General features: G+C 40.7%; 1 protein-coding gene across 1 annotated transcript in view; it reads right to left on the reverse strand.

The window, feature by feature from the left end:
- pnpt1 (polyribonucleotide nucleotidyltransferase 1) overlaps positions 1-15626 on the reverse strand; it is a 43950-nt gene extending 28324 nt beyond the window's left edge. Inside the window, exons 1-7 of the mRNA XM_078405791.1 lie at positions 15433-15626; positions 11038-11098; positions 10020-10094; positions 9841-9946; positions 9156-9205; positions 6676-6739; positions 3584-3631 (exon numbers count right to left, since the gene is read on the reverse strand). Coding sequence (XP_078261917.1) covers positions 3584-3631; positions 6676-6739; positions 9156-9205; positions 9841-9946; positions 10020-10094; positions 11038-11098; positions 15433-15626 — 598 coding nt within the window. The remainder of the gene's footprint in view (positions 1-3583; positions 3632-6675; positions 6740-9155; positions 9206-9840; positions 9947-10019; positions 10095-11037; positions 11099-15432) is intronic.
- Positions 15627-16256: the final 630 nt, after the last annotated feature.

Here is a 16256-nt window from a genome sequence, read left to right on the forward strand (position 1 = left end):
TGAGGCACACCATTAGTCACAGGCTTCCAGTCTGAAAAACAACTTTCTACCTGTAGGAGCCATTTATGCTTAAATTAGTCACTGTTATTATATTATGGCAATGTTTAATATTTCTAGTTTCTATCTGTCTGTACTTTGGAAGGTGGGATTTGATACGTAGAGGGGCGTGTCTACATCTGAGAAGGCTAGCCACCGAGATTGGTGGTCAGTTTAGTCTCGGAGGATGGAGAGAAAAGTTTTTTTCCCACATGGTAACAACCGCACGGTCACGACCGCACGATAACGACTGTGTTATTTGAAGAGGAAACAGTTGATAAGAACGATAAGTTATGAATTATTCTTTTGATTTGTGCTACTTTAATAAAGACCAATTAATCAAGAAACAGCATTTGGAAGATTCATTTTTGCTATCTTAGAGTGCGGTGTGTGCGTAAGCTATATCTCCACCACATCCCCGAGCAGTAATGGCTATCGAAGTTGGACTTTGAGAAGGTATAGAAATTGCCATTACATTTAAGTAAAAAAATGATCTACGTGTGGATAAGTAAAATCCGATTCAACAAGGAACTGAACAAGAAGCCGAATCTCTGCCAGAGATTGGAGCTTAAAGCCTGGAACAAAGAATCTGCCGGTCGCAGGAAAATTGACACGGATCATTGGAAAATTGAAGACTTCATTGACCCAGGTACCGTGAGTAGATCGACTGTTTAGTCGTATTTGTAAGCTAAGAAGTTCAACTTTAAAAGCCTGTGGGAACATTCTGCAGAAGTACCGAGAGCAGTAAGATGCTTGTTTATGCCACTTGAAGATAAGCAGCCAGCGCTGAGTATATGACCTTGAAAATAACGATGCTGTGAACTTCTACAAGATAAGATGTACTCAGTTAGCGATTGTTTATAATAGATACTGGCAAGAAGACCTTCATAACCTTGAAAGTAATGATGTTTTTGAAGAAAGACCAGTTCTGTTTTGAATTCTTCAGGTTGCAAAGAACATTGTGATAAGCACCAATTCATCATGGATCTTCCAGCAGGTAAGTATGAAGAAGAACCGCCACAGGAGGGAGATGTGGAGCCAAAATCAAGAAGATATGAGAGAAATGTCAAGCCCACTGAGAAGGAAGAAGCAGGTCATCAAGTCAATTGAATACCAGAAGGAACTAATGGAATCAGATGAGAATGCGAGGAAAGTACAATCTAATCTGGATCAATTACTCAACCTCTGCCAGGATGGAGAAAAACAAAACTCAATACCGAGTTTACAACTGCCTGAGGACCAACATGAAAGGCACACTCAGTGGTTCCAAGAAAGGGTGGAATTTGTCGAAGGTTTCATGGCAGACGCGGAGAAGTGGTTGTCTGAAATCATAGCCCAAACTGCGCTCTAAAGTGAGAGAAGCTATGCAACAAGGTGTTGAAGTGGGAGAAGAAATTACACCTCAGGATAGTGTCTCGAACGTTTCAACACGAAGATCAAGACATAAATCTTGTTCTGCAGCCAGTTCAACTGCAAGGGTCTCTGCTCAAATGGAAGCTGAAGCTGAGATGGCTGCTCTCTCGCTACAACCGCACGGTCACGACTGTGTTGTTTGAAGAGGAAACAGTTGATAAGAACGATAAGTTATGAACTATTCTTTTGATTTGTGCTACTTTAATAAAGACCAATTAATCAAGAAATAGCATTTGGAAGATTTGTTTTTGCTATCTTAGTGCGGTGTGTGCGTAAGTTATATCTCCACCACATCCCCGAGCAGTAATGGCTATCGAAGTTGGACTTTGAGAAGGTATAGAAACTGCCATTACACTACCATTATCCTCTATTTCCTTCCAGGAAGGCAATTTTCTAACCAGTCAACCGTCTGTCCTTGGATCCCATGCCTCTAACCTTCTACAGCAGCCTACCATGTGGAACCTTGTCAAATGTCTTGCTGAAATCCACAAACAGCCCTGCCCTCATCATACCTTTTGGTGACATCTTCAAAAAACTCAGATTGGTGAGAAATAATCTTCCATGTACAAAACTGTGCCGACTATCCCTAATCAGCCCTTACCCATCTAAATGCCTGTATATCTTATCCCTCGGAATACTCTCTAATAACTTTCCGACCACAGATGTTAGACTCACTGGCCTATGGTTCCCAGGCTTTTCCCCGCAGGCCTTTTTAAATCGAGGCAACATTTGCCACACTCGTCTTGCGGCACCTCACCCGTATTTAATGATGACTGACAAACCTCACCTAGTGCATCTGCAAGTTCCTCTCTAGCTTCCAAGTGTCCTCGGATATATCTGATCAGGCCAGGGAGATTTGTCTACATTCATACACGTTAGGACGTTCAGCACCTCCTCGACAGCAAAACTGACTGCCCTCAAGACACTTTCATTGTCTGCCCTAAGTTCCTTGGTCCTCATGGCTTTCTCCACAGAAAAAGTGGAAAAATACTCTTTGAGGACCTTGCCCATCTCCTGTGGCTTCACAGAGAATTGACCACTTTGATTCCTGAGGGGCACCATTCTCTCTCTGGTTACCCTTTTTTTCTTAATGAACATAAAATCTCTTGGGATTATCCTTAATATTATCTGCCAGAGCTATCTCCTGCCCCCCTTTTGCCCTTAGGAATTCCTCAGCTCCCAGGAGTACACCTGATCCCAGCTACCTATACCTGCTCCACACCTCCTTTTTATTCTTGACCAGTGCCTCAATTTCTCTCATCATCCAAGCTTTATTGCGCCCACCTGCCTTGACCTTCACTCTAACAGGAATATGTAGGTCTTGGACACTTGTAAGCACACTTTTAAAAATAACCCACTTTCCAGATGTTCCTTCAAACAACCTGCTCCAATCAATTAGAGCGAGTTCCTGTCTAATATCTTCACATTTGGCTTTGGCGCAATTAGAATTTTAACTAGCGAGTCTGGCCTGTCTCGGTCCATAACAATCTTAAACAAAATAGAACAGAGGTCACTGGTCTCAAAAAGCTCATCCACGACCACTTCACCCACTTGCCCGATACAATTTCCTAGACTAGATCAAGCATTGCACTCTCTTGTATAGGGGCCGCTACATATTGCCTGAGAAAACTTTCCTGAACACTTCCTGCCCCATCCAAACCATTTGAATAATGACAATACTTTCTGACCAACTTTAGATAGTTCCTCTGTCCCTCTCTTCCCCATCCTCCTTCCCAGATCTCCCTCTATCTTCCTGTTTCCATCTATATCCTTCCTTTGTCCCGCCCCCGACATCAGTCTAAAGAAGGGTCTCGACCCGAAACGTCACCCAATCCTTCTCTCCTGACCTGCTGAGTTACTCCAGCATTTTGTGAATAAATACTTTCTCCAAATCACAATGAGAAATTAGCATTATTTCCATAGTTTTTAAATCATCTTTCACTGAATAATATTATATAAATTGCTTTGTTTCATTTCTTGAGAAAATGTTCAAACAAACTGTTGCTCTGTCAAAAGTGAATTCAAAATCCAACGTATAATTCTTCATCTGGATACATAGCAACCTTCTTTTGTTGGTACTTGCTAATGAGATGAAAAAAATAAGATGGAGTAACTGCAAAGAAGGATTACCCACCTATGGGACCATTCCATGGAATGTCAGACAACGCCAAGGCTGCAGAAGCTATCAAAGAGAATGGAATACATTGAGAATGGTAAATACCGCACATGTGGGAAACAATTACATAAATGGCATTTTTGAAATAAAGATTACGAGCCAGTCTTCATGAATATAATTTTTAATCATTTGTATTTCCAAATTTCTAGAGCCGAATTAAAACACAACAACAAATGCACCAAGAATTCTAATTATGTCCAAGAGAACTATGAAAATCAAGGTGGTTATAACCTTGCTATTATAAACATGTTTAGAGGGATTATTTTTGGCTTCCAATTAGTAAAACCTGGGGTGTGGGTAGTGCGCGAAACTGAAAGAGGTTTATTAGTTTAGTTTAGTTTATTGTCACTTGTACAGTGGTACAGTGAAAAGCTTTGTTGTTGTGTGCTTTCCAGTCAAGAGGATACTTGATTATATAAGGGCAATTATATAATGCAAACTAGTCTGAAGAAGGGATCTGACCCAAAAAGTCACCTATCCAGGTTGTCCAGAGATGTTGTGTGACCCACTGAGTTACTCCAGCACTTGGGTGTCCTTTTTTGTAAACTAGCACTTGCAGTTCCATTCATATGCACTTACACGGGGTGTTTTACCACAACATTAAATAATATTGGATGTAATGTATTCCATCCAATATCAGTACCAACAAACTAAACTTCAGTTTGAAACTAATAAAATGCCTGGATTTGTTCAGTTTAAAAAAAACCATGAAGAGTTTTATCTTAAAACCTGAAAGGCTAAATGCTTTTTTTGTTATCTTGTTGGTTAGCAAATAAAAACCTTATTTAACTGTGCTTAAATGATACCTTTGCTCAGAATTTGTCATTTTCTGATTCAGAATAGAACCTCACCTATTCTACATGCGAAGCCATGGAATTGTAGATCAAAAGTTTTAAGAATTCAAAATAAATAACTAATTTAAATGCTGATATTTATTTGCAATATAAAAATACAATGGTAAATGAGATGCTCCAGTTAATGGCAAAGATTGATAACCAGTTCATCACTACATAAACGGCAAATGTAGCAACAAAATATATTTTATATTTCTTAAAGTATTTATTTGCTACTTTTACTTAGAAAAAAACCATTCGATCCCTCACTCTCTCAGCCTTTTCCTCTTTTTAAAATCTTTAATTTTAAGTTCACATTCCTTAATCACAATCTCTGAGATTATCATATCTTTCCTTAAATATATGGTATTATTTTACAAATCAAATTTAAACTGGTTGGTGTATGTAATTAGAACATTGCTGTTTTAAACTCTGGGACTCCAGGATGAATCACCTCCAAAAATGCGGAGGGATTGTGGTCAATTATTTGAATTTTGCAACTGATTTGTCCGATGGATTCATGCCACTTTCGATGCTCTGCAACCGTAGCTTATTTCACCCCAAACAACATATTTTTCTATTTCTTTCTCTCCTTACCTACATTAGAAAGTAGTAAATTCTAGACCACAGATTTCAGTATAAAAATCAAAGATACTAGAGGAACAAGATAGACGCTAAAAACCGTAGTATGTCATGACGCCATTTTAGTAGGCAGAAACTTGCAGAAACATTTTAAAAGAAAAATAACAAAAATCTGTGAATTGATAGATGAGATATATTCTGCATTTTAATGGTATCATCACACATACTGTTTCCCCAAAACACTGATTACACTGTGAGAGGCATAACGAACGGCGAGTTTTGCCTACTAAAATGGCTCCTTTGCGTACTACACTTCAGTATAGACGATTTCAACGGAGTGGTCCATGTTGTTCCTCTAGTATCTTTGATAAAAATCTTGGCTGATAGTCCAGTACTGAAGGAGTGATACACTGGAATTAATAATCATTCAGATCATGCATTAAATGAAGGCCCCATCTTCTTTCCAAAATGGTCATTAAAGATCCCATGAAGCACTTCAATCTGATTTGCCAGATTTGATGCCCTGACTAATACCAATTTCTCAATCAAGATTAATTTATTAATTTAAAAAATAGGAATTCAAGAATGGGAGTACATCATTTAACCCCACAAGCCCAATCAGCCATGCAATGAGATCATGGCTGATCGATGAATTAATATCATAACTTTTCTTCCAAACCCTCCATAAATTTGGTTTTCAAAACACAATCAATATCAGATTTAATGTTATCAGGTTAGCAAATTGATTTGCACAAACATTGATTTGCACTGCAATCAAAAGTAATTGTAATTGAGTTTGTAGATTGTAAACGATTCCAAAAGGTACTACACAAACAATTTTTCTTTCGTATTGCCTTGTCTAAACAGCTGCCTGTAAGTGACTTCCAGATTTTGATCACTATATTAATCTACACTGAGGTGTTGGCATTTGTAAATTTGCAGCAAATGTTTAATATGCAATACATTTTACCGTGTGATATGTATTTCAATTTATATAGAAACTTATTTATCAGATTTCCATCGAGGAAAAATTCAACATTGCTCTGTCATATTAAGGCTTTCTGTAGACGGCAGTGTGATAAGGGGGTTACCTGCCATTAGGTTTGGTACTTTCTCTGAGCAGTTTTGCCACTAGTATCAATCAGTATGTACATCCAGCACAATAACACTGGATGGTGTTGCAGGAATCCCCACCACAGATTCACCACGCTCTGACGAAATAAATTTCTCCCCATCTTCTTTCTGAAGGTACGTCCTTTTATTCTGAGGCTATGGCCTTTAGTCTTAGACTCTCCCACTAGTGGAAACATCCCTTTTCACATCCACTCTATCCAGGCCTTTCACTATTCAAACAGTTTTCTGACAACTTTATGGTGTTCAGTTCAATTCAAAGGTTCTCCAATAATAAAATGGCTCATTCTGTCTGCAGCAGGCAGCTCAGTTATCACCAAGTGGCACATTACAGTGATGCAATGGGATGATGTAAATTTGGAAATGTAGCCCACATGAAATACAACAGGAAAATATGTACTCTCGGGTCAAGTGACCAGCAATCACTCCTCAACTGTGATGAATCCAGATGCTCCACAAATGAACAGCGTTTCCACAAATGAACAGAGATAGGTTTGTTCTTACCTCCATTAATTGCAAGAATGTCAGGGTCATTGATGCCATCAACTGCAAGGAGATTGCAAATAACCTTACACAAAGAAAGGAAACACAAACTTTTAGTCCAAAAGCCCTCAGGCTCTGCGAAGAGGTCGATTTAAAATATTCAACATGGTTTTGCACATGGGAGAACGTGTCTCACAAATTCGATTGAGCTTTTTTTTGAAGATGTTAGCAAGAAAGTTGATGAGGGCAAAGGCATAGACATTGTCTATATGGACTTCAGTAAAGCATTTCATAAGGTTCCACACCGTAGGCTGCTCTGGAAGGTTAGATCATATGGCAACCAGGGAGTGCTAGCTGCCTGCATACAAAATTGGCTCCATGGAAGGAAGAAGAGGATGGTGGTGGAAGGTTGTTTTTGGATTGGAGGCCTGGGACTTGTGGTGTGCCTCAGGGATTGGTGTTGGGCCCATGGCTATTTGTGGTTTTTATTAATGATTTAGATGAGAATGTGCTAGCCATGATTAGTTCGTTTGCAAATGACATTAAAGTAGGTGGCATTGTAGATAGTGAAGATGGTTATCATACATTAAAGAAGGATCTTGATCAGCTGGGCAAGTGGGCTGAAGAATGGTTAATGAGGGTGGTGGGTGTATGGAATTAACTGCCAGAGGAGATAGTTGAGGCAGGTACGATAACAACATTTTAAAGACACGGACAGGTACATGGATAGGAAAGGTTTAGAGGAATATGGATCAAATGCAGGCAAATGGACTTGCTTTGGTGCAGATCTTGGTTGCTGTGGACGAGTTGGGCCAAAAAGCCAATTTCCATGCTGTATGACCCTATGTGTACATGCAAGCTCAAATAATAATAATAATATAATAATACATTTTATTTATATAGCGCTTTTCATATACTCAAAGACGCTTTACAGAGATTTTGAGAACATAGGGAAATTAATAAATAGATAAATAAGTAAATAAATAAAGGAACAGAGAAAGGAGACAGTAGGTGAGGTGACCTTCAGTGGTTGAAGGCAGTGCTGAACAGGTGAGTGCTGAATAGATTGTAAAGAATTTCAGCTGTGCTTTCTGAAAAGTTTCATCATCAAAAAGATCTGAGCAACCATGTTTAATTGTCATTTTTTATATGAAAATAAGTGAAGATTCAGAAGATTTCTTCCACTGTTCAGTAACAAGCAAAATTTAATGATGAATATGATAATATTTGATCAAAGACCATTTATAAGGCCATCTACATTTTTAGGGCCTATTGAATTGACCAGGAAAGAGGGAGCGAGCCAGTCTGCCTTTTTGTCAGGCATCAAGCAGGAATGGATTCTGTGGGTTGGATGTGTAATTTTTGTTGAGTTGTTGAACTAACATTAAATTCCTTGACTGAATGCAGACGGTTCTTCTGTTTAATGGCACTGACAAGATTGAAAAGGATTTTTGGAACAAATGGGGTCACATGCCTCATTTTCTGAAATGAATGCTGCATGCACTACAATTGTCAGAATCTGCTGATTCTATTGGGAATACGTTTCTCAGTCAGGTACAATAATAATGTCATTCAGGGTTGGGTTAATGTGGGGACTTTGTCCTAAAAAGAAAAAACCCCATTATGTTTCTAGCTTTTCTGTCATTATTCTATCGTTTTGAATGATTTTATGGCAGAATTTACAAACAGTGTGCAGGGTTAATTATGGCTTCTTTTTAATAATAAACTAAAAGTAAAAACTAGGGCGGCACGGTAGCGCAGAGGTAGAGTTGCTGCTTTACAGCGAATGCAGCGCCGGAGACTCAGGTTCGATCCTGACTACGGGTGCTGCACTGTAAGGAGTTTGTACGTTCTCCCCGTGACCTGCGTGGGTTTTCTCCGAGATCTTCGGTTTCCTCCCACACTCCAAAGACGTACAGGTATGTAGGTTAATTGGCTGGGTAAATGTAAAAAAATTGTCCCTAGTGGGTGTAGGATAGTGTTAATGTACGGGGATCGCTGGGCGGCACGGACTTGGAGGGCCGAAAAGGCCTGTTTCCGGCTGTATATATATGATAATTAACATCTTCATATTTAAAAATAAGAATGTAATGTTAATCGTCAGGTTAAAAACAAGCATGCTACAAATTCTGCAATACACTGAATGTTAGCTTTGAAAAGTTGATTGCATAACTAATACTAAAACAACAACATACAACAGTAAAGAATGTGTCAAGCTATATGAATGGCAAATATAATGTGTTACAGTTAGATCGCAATTAACAAATGAGCTTAATTTCATAGAAAAATTTGACGATTTTCCGATGAAGCATTTATTCCTTGGTCAAAGATATCCAAGCTTTTTGATTATTTCCTGCACTTTGCATTATTTCAATTTCCAGCAGGTTTTTTGGGGGGTTTCCAGTTTTGTTGATTTTCAATTAAAATAAATATACCAATGTGTTCAATTATTTATTTTTTAAAAAGACACACCGAATGAGTGCATTTTATCCAGCACTTACCTGTGTATCATAAAAGTAGCCTGAAGGAAATAGTGGCCTGATTGAACGATCTGAAGAATTCAACAGAAGGTAAGTAACTTATTAAATAAAAACACCCCCTTCAAAAAAAAACTTGTTTTGTGACATGTTCCTTCCCTGAAGTAGACAATCATGGGAATCATTGGAACTAGGTCAGACTAAATGCTGTAGCAGTGGTGGTTTGTATTTATTGACAGGAGGCACCCTTCAGCTAATTCCAACAGCAGTTGCTTTTCTTGTTTTCTGCCACCTTCCACAAGTGGTGCTAGCTCTCCCAATCTACCCCAGAATAAAGCAGCCTGATCAAAGGAAGGCAACTCTTAGGTGGCTAGTAATCGAATTTTGATAATTTTCATTTCAATCACTCTATTCAATTCCTTTATTATAAATTTATATGATTGCATTGATAAAGGTACCTATCCAAACCAACATTTCAGAAATTCATTTGTTTATGTTTAATAAATGCAATTTACTAACATTATGTAACATTTATAAATATTTTTCTTAGAAAATTAAGCATTCAAATAGAACAGAAAATAAATTTCTAAAATATTAATCCATTCAGTCAACAATTTCAAGGAACAAAAATATGGTTACATATTTATTGTAGAAACATTCTTGGAAAAATATTGCAGTATTCAACTTGCTCTGCATTACATGATCTTACCAATTACTCTGCTGGTTAAAATCTCATTATCTGTGTAGCCTAAATCTCTTCGTAAATATGTTGTTGGTATTCTTCCCGCTGCAGCAGTTTTCTGACGGTAATCAACCTAATAATACAAATCTGTTATTCTACGTTATAATGTGCAATATAGACAAATTATAAAATCTTAACATACTTACCACTAATGGCATAAATTGGGATGCAGTAGGCTTTGTTTTACTGACGGCTGTAACCATCACTGACGTGTCACCCAACTTCACAGTAAGAAAAAGAAAATCAATAAATTAAATTTCACTTAGCTGTGTTTATTTGTCAACTTAGCACGTAAATATGAACATAGAGGTTCCTTTCATGTTTCAGATCAACTTCATTTTCTCCTAGACTTTTATTCCAATCACCTGATTTTTGACCATAAATATCCAGAAATGCAAAAACTCGTTGTTTCTTGGTGACAGGGCAGCTGAGTTCCATTGGATAAACAAATATAATTTCCCTCATCAATCTGTAGTGGAAGCAGTACTGACTTAAATCTTGCAGCCACAGTCGTGTAGGATCACATTGCACCATGCAATTTGAAGCATTCCTACAGTGACAGCTGAAGCAAAGATCCAATGGAAGATTTCCAAAACAACTCATTGAAGCTCTAATTGTAGCCCAATGTTGCAGGCCAACCATTATTTCTTCAGGGATTGACAATGAAATCATGTCTACCTCCCATATCCTCAAAGCTAAGGAAAAGCAATTTGTAATAAAGATCTGTCCTTTTCTAATCAAGTAATCCAACAACAATGCCAAAAATCTATTGCCAATGATTTTTTTCTCAACTGGTGAATGGAGGAGGCTGCTAATTAAAATAAAATATAATAAATTAAATTGTGGAACACAGTGTGATGAGTCTGCAATAATGTAATAATCAACCTCACTTAAATGAGTAAAAAGTTGCTACAGGTGCAAAATACTTTAAAAAAGTTATATTTTCTTTCCTCATTCCCACATGCATGTTTTGAACTGTTCAACAGGAAAAAGTATTTTCCAAAATGCACACTAGCTTTCTGATATAAGAATGCTAAAGAAGTCACCATTAAAAAAACTATAAAATATTCACCTGAAACCACGTGCTTGTATCATACTAAAATTTCAAGAGCTTCCAACTTTGTCTTAAACTACACAAAAATTCTAAAATAAATTTTAGGTTACCTGCACCATAGCACATCCATCTGCAAACCGAGCAAGCTTTCCTGTGGAAATTTCAAGCTTCCTGCAATAATAAGTCAAAATTCAGTAAACAGTGCATTATTTTCAGCATATTACAAATTGCTTTAGGAGGTTAATCCTATTATCGAATAAAGTTCTCACTCACGATCACTGTGCAAAAAAAACAAGTGGAGATAGACAATAGACAATAGGTGCAGGAGTAGGCCATTCAGCCCTTCGAGCCAGCACCGCCATTCAATGCGATCATGGCTGATCACTCTCAATCAGTATCCCGTTCCTGCCTTCTCCCCATACCCCCTCACTCCGCTATCCTTAAGAGCTCTATCCAGCTCTCTCTTGAAAGCATCCAACGAACTGGCCTCCACTGCCTTCTGAGGCAGAGAATTCCACACCTTCACCACTCTCTGACTGAAAAAGTTCTTCCTCATCTCCGTTCTAAATATTAAATTGACATTAATCAATCTGACATGAAGTAAATTGATGTAAAAGTCCAACACAAAAGTCGATTTCTAAAATCCTAAAACTAGTTTTCTTTCGATTCCTTGACAAAAATAAAGTTTTACTCCTTGTGAAAAAGGGCACCAGAAAACTGCTACACTATTTAAGCGAGGCGAAATATGATTGGCTTGCCAACTATATGCTACCTGTCCCGCTGAGTTACTCCAGCATTTTGTGTCAATCTTGTGTCTAGATTTTACTGTTGACATGATATGAAATGCTTGTGACAATTTAGAAAAGGACACTGGTGCTAGCTTCAATGGCATGGCTCCAGATAGGATTTGCAAAATGGATATCGAAATGTTAACTAGAATATATGCTTCTTGGGTTCAATGTGGCAAGAATCCAGCTAGTGTCAAGCAGCAGACGGAACCATGCCTTGGTCTCTCAAATTCTCGTTCATCAGTATGAGCTGCACATAAGTTATAAGCCAGGGAGGATTCGTAATCAACAGTAGTATTAGCTTCAGAACACAAGCGTTAAAGTAACTCAGTAGGTCAGGCAGAACCTTTGGAAGACGTAGATAGGTGCTTTTTTGGGTCGGGAAGCTTCTTCAGACCGACCTGAAACATTGCTTACCCATATCCTCCAGAGATGCTGCCTGACCCGCTAAGTTACTCTAGCACTTTGTGTTCTATGCAAGATTCCAGCATATGCAGTTCGTTGTGTCTATAGTATTAGGTTTTGTTTGTACTGGTGTGGTTTGATTAGAGAAAAAGATATGTTGAAAACAAATTACATCCAACTGGTTTTACACTTTTTTTGATGAAGAAAAAGAGAAAGTGGTGAGGAAAATATGGTTATTGTGGGAAACATGGCCTTCCAAATTAAGCTTATGGGATCCTGGACTTTATAAATAGAGGCACCTAGTATAACAGCAAGAAAGGCATGATGAGCCCTTCATAAAGCAATGGTTTGACCATAACTGAAGAAGTGCGTTCAGTTTTAGATGCTACACTTGGGAAAGATGCAAACGCTTTCGAAACAATGTGGAAGAGATTTGTCAAAATGATTCAACCGTTCATCGTCTGCAGATTTGTAGATAAATTGGAGATGGTGGGGTTGTGCACCCTGGAACAGAAATAGCTGTAGATCCTATTACAGTAATTAAAATCACCAAGGAGAATCAAGGAACTGTAGATGCTGAAATCTTGTGTGGAACACAAAGATCTGGAGTCACTCAACGAGTAGGTAGCACCTCTGGAAGACATGGGTCGGCAAGTTTTGGGTCCCTATCCATGTCCTGCAGAGATGCTACCAGACCCGTTGAGTTACTTGCTTTCACCATCTTCTCGACTGTATCCACCCTCTGGATGAAAATATTTCGTTTTGTTTATTGTCACGTGTGCCGAGGTACAGTAAAAAGCTTTTGTTGCATGCTAATCAGTCAGCCGGAAGATAATACATGATTAAAATCAAGCCATCCACAGCTTGATCCACATACAGATATATGAAAAAGGGAATAATCTGAATAATGTTTAATGTGAGACAGTCCAAGGGTCTCCAATGAGGAAAATAGTAGCTCAGGACTGCTCTCTAGTTGTTGGTAGGATGATTCAGTTGCCTCATAACAGCTGAGAAGAAACTGCACCTGAATCTGGAGATGTGCGTTTTCATACTTCTATACCTTTTGCCTGATGGGAGAGGGGAGAAGAGGGAGTGGCTGGGTGCGACTCGTCCTTAATTACACTGGTGGCCTTGCCAAGGCAATGTGAGGTGTAAATTGAGTCAATGGAAGGGAGGTTGGTTTGTGTGATGGTCTGGGTTGCGTCCACAATTCCTTGCGGTCTTGGATGGAGCTGTTCCCAAATCATGCTGTGATGCATCCCAATAAAATGCATTTCTCAGATCCCTTTACCGACTATGCTGACTGGTTTTAATTAGATATCTCTTTAATGGGGAAAATGTTCTCACTATCCATTCTTTCTATGAGTTATCAGGTTTCCCCCTCAGCCTCCAGCACTCCAAGGAAAACAGCTTTCCAGTTTCTCCTCATAACTGAAACATATCATCCCATGCAACATGCTGATAAATCTTCTCTGTAACTTTCTGGTTCAATCGAAACTGCACCCAATGCATGACTTCCCAAATTAAATTAGAGTGATTAGAGCTCTAAAGTAGAGCAGCATGTTGCCATTGCCTGCACTCTCGTAGTCCATACCATCCATAGGTTCAGAGTTTGCGTTTCTACTTTATGCACACACAAGAGCATAATAGGCGAGCTGTATTGTCCAGGATGCTTCGCAGTTTGAGGAGCATCCTCCCCTGCAAGACCACCTCCCATGAATCCAACTCCGCCTCCAAGATCGAGCCAGCCTTCCTGATGAGTTTGTTAATCCTATTGGTGTCCGCGGCCTTCGCCCTGCTGCCCCAGCACATGGCAGCGAAGATGGCACTGCCTACCACCGATTGGTAGACCATCTGCAGCATCTGACTACAGACGTTGAAGGAGCGGAGCTTTCTCAAAAAGTAGTCAGCTCTGTCCCTTCTTGCACAGGGCAGCGTTCCTGGACCAGTCCAGTTTACTGTCCGGGTACACTCCAAGGTATTTCTACTCCCTGGTAAACTGCACATTCACACCATTGATGGAGACAGGGGACAGGGGTGTTCCTCTCCTCCTAAAGTCCTTTAACTCCTTGGTCTTGTCGGTTTGAGCTACAGGTGATTCAGCCTACACCACGCAACAAAGTCATTGACTACACCTCTGTATTCAGCTTTGTTCCCCTCACTGACGCAGCCCACAATTGCAGAGTCATCTGAAAACTTCTGCTGGTGGCAGGAGTCCGAGTTATATCTGAAGTCCCTGTGTTGCTCACTACTATGTCCGAGACACAGTTCTGTAGCCTGACATAGCATGGCCATCCAGTCTGGTAGTTGGTGATCCAGGACACCAATGGAGCATCCACCCACATCTTCACCAGTTTGCTCCCTAGCAATGCAGGTCGGATGGTATTAAAAGCACTGGAGAAGTAAAAAAACATGACTCTCACAATGCTTTCTGGCTTATCCAGCTGAGCATAGGAACGATGGAGCATGTGCACGATGGCGTCCTCAACACCCATCTTTGTTTGTTAAGTGAACTGCAGGGGGTCCAGGTGGGGTTTAACCAGAGGTCGCAGGTGAGTGAGCAACAGCCTCTCCCTGAGAAGTCACCGCCACCGGTCTGTAGTCATTGGAGGAGCTTGGGTGCATCCTCTTTGGTACAGGAACTAGGCAGGATGTCTTCCACATCACAGGAACCCTCTCTAGGTTCAAGTTGAAGATATGCTGGAGTACTCCACACAACTGGCTGGCATGTGCCTTGAGCATCCTAGGACTGACACCATTCGAACCCCTGGCTTTGCCTTGGTGGTGTCTCATCCTCCCTCACACCCACCCTCCCCCACTCACTTTCTCACACTCACTCTTCCCCCATTCACTTTTTCACACCCACCCACCCTCCCTCCCCCACTCACTTTCTCATTCACACCCTCCCTCCCTCGCACCCACCCTAGTCCCTCGCACCCACCATAGCACCTCACACACCCTACCTCACACACACCCTCCCTTGCACACACCCTCCCTCGCACACACCCTACCTCACACACACCCTCCCTCGCACTCACCCTAGTACCTCACACCCTCCCTCGCACTCACCCTAGTACCTCACACACCCTCACTTTCTCACACCCACCCTCCCCCACTCACTCACACCCACCCTCTCCCACTCACTTTCTCACTCCCTCACACACACCTATCCTCCCTCCCTCATACACACCCACCCACTCCCCCACTCACTTTCTTACTCCCTCACACCCATCCTTCCTCCCCCACTCACTTTCTCACACTCCCCCACACTTTATCACACCCACCCACCCTCATTCATTCACACCCTCTCACCTGCTGCCCAGATCCACGGCGACTCGGCCCCTCTCGGACATGCTGGCCCACGCCTGCTGATGATTTCGCCGCGTGCCCGGGCTCGCTGGCAACGGGCAGCCGAGCACGGGCGCTTTCCATGGCGACGAGCGCCAGATTCCAAGAGCCACCAACCGCCTGACCGACCCGACACCGCCGGGACAGGGGGCCGCCATGACACCCACCTCGCCACAACGCCTCGTCCCATTGGCTGCTGCTGCAGCCTCAACGCTGGCGGGTCATGGCGCTCCCTACTGGCGAGCACTCCTGCTTTTTAAAAACGTCTTTTAATTTTTTGATTCCCCTTCCCCCGTTTCATGATTTAGTTTTCAGTGTTATTCTTTGTATTTTTTTTCCAGAAACCGAAAAGACGAATTCGAAGTGTTTTACAAAGTGTGACACTCAGTGACAGGCTTTAGAAGCGTGGGGAAGGATTGGTGACATGTGTAGGAAGAAAGTGTAGATGCTGGTTTACACCGAAGAGAGACACAAAATGCTTGAGTAACTCAGTGGGACAGGCATGGTGATGAGTATGTTGCTCCCATGGTATATAATGACAGCAACATCCACACTCTTCGTCAAGGGATTTCAACTGTCAGATATTGCAGATTTGGTTTCTTTCTTTGAGGGCTTTGCTGACAAAGACTAATTAGTTGCCATCCACAATTACTTTCTGAGCTGAGCTATTATTTACAATTACTTTCTGAGCTGAGCAGTTATTACTGAACAATTTCGGTGGCTCTGGAGGCACATATAGTTCAGAGCAGGTAAGGATGGCAGATTTTCTAACAATTATTGTTACCATT

Source organism: Rhinoraja longicauda, chromosome 9 (assembly GCF_053455715.1).
Source record: "Rhinoraja longicauda isolate Sanriku21f chromosome 9, sRhiLon1.1, whole genome shotgun sequence".
Lineage (NCBI taxonomy): Eukaryota > Metazoa > Chordata > Chondrichthyes > Rajiformes > Arhynchobatidae > Rhinoraja > Rhinoraja longicauda.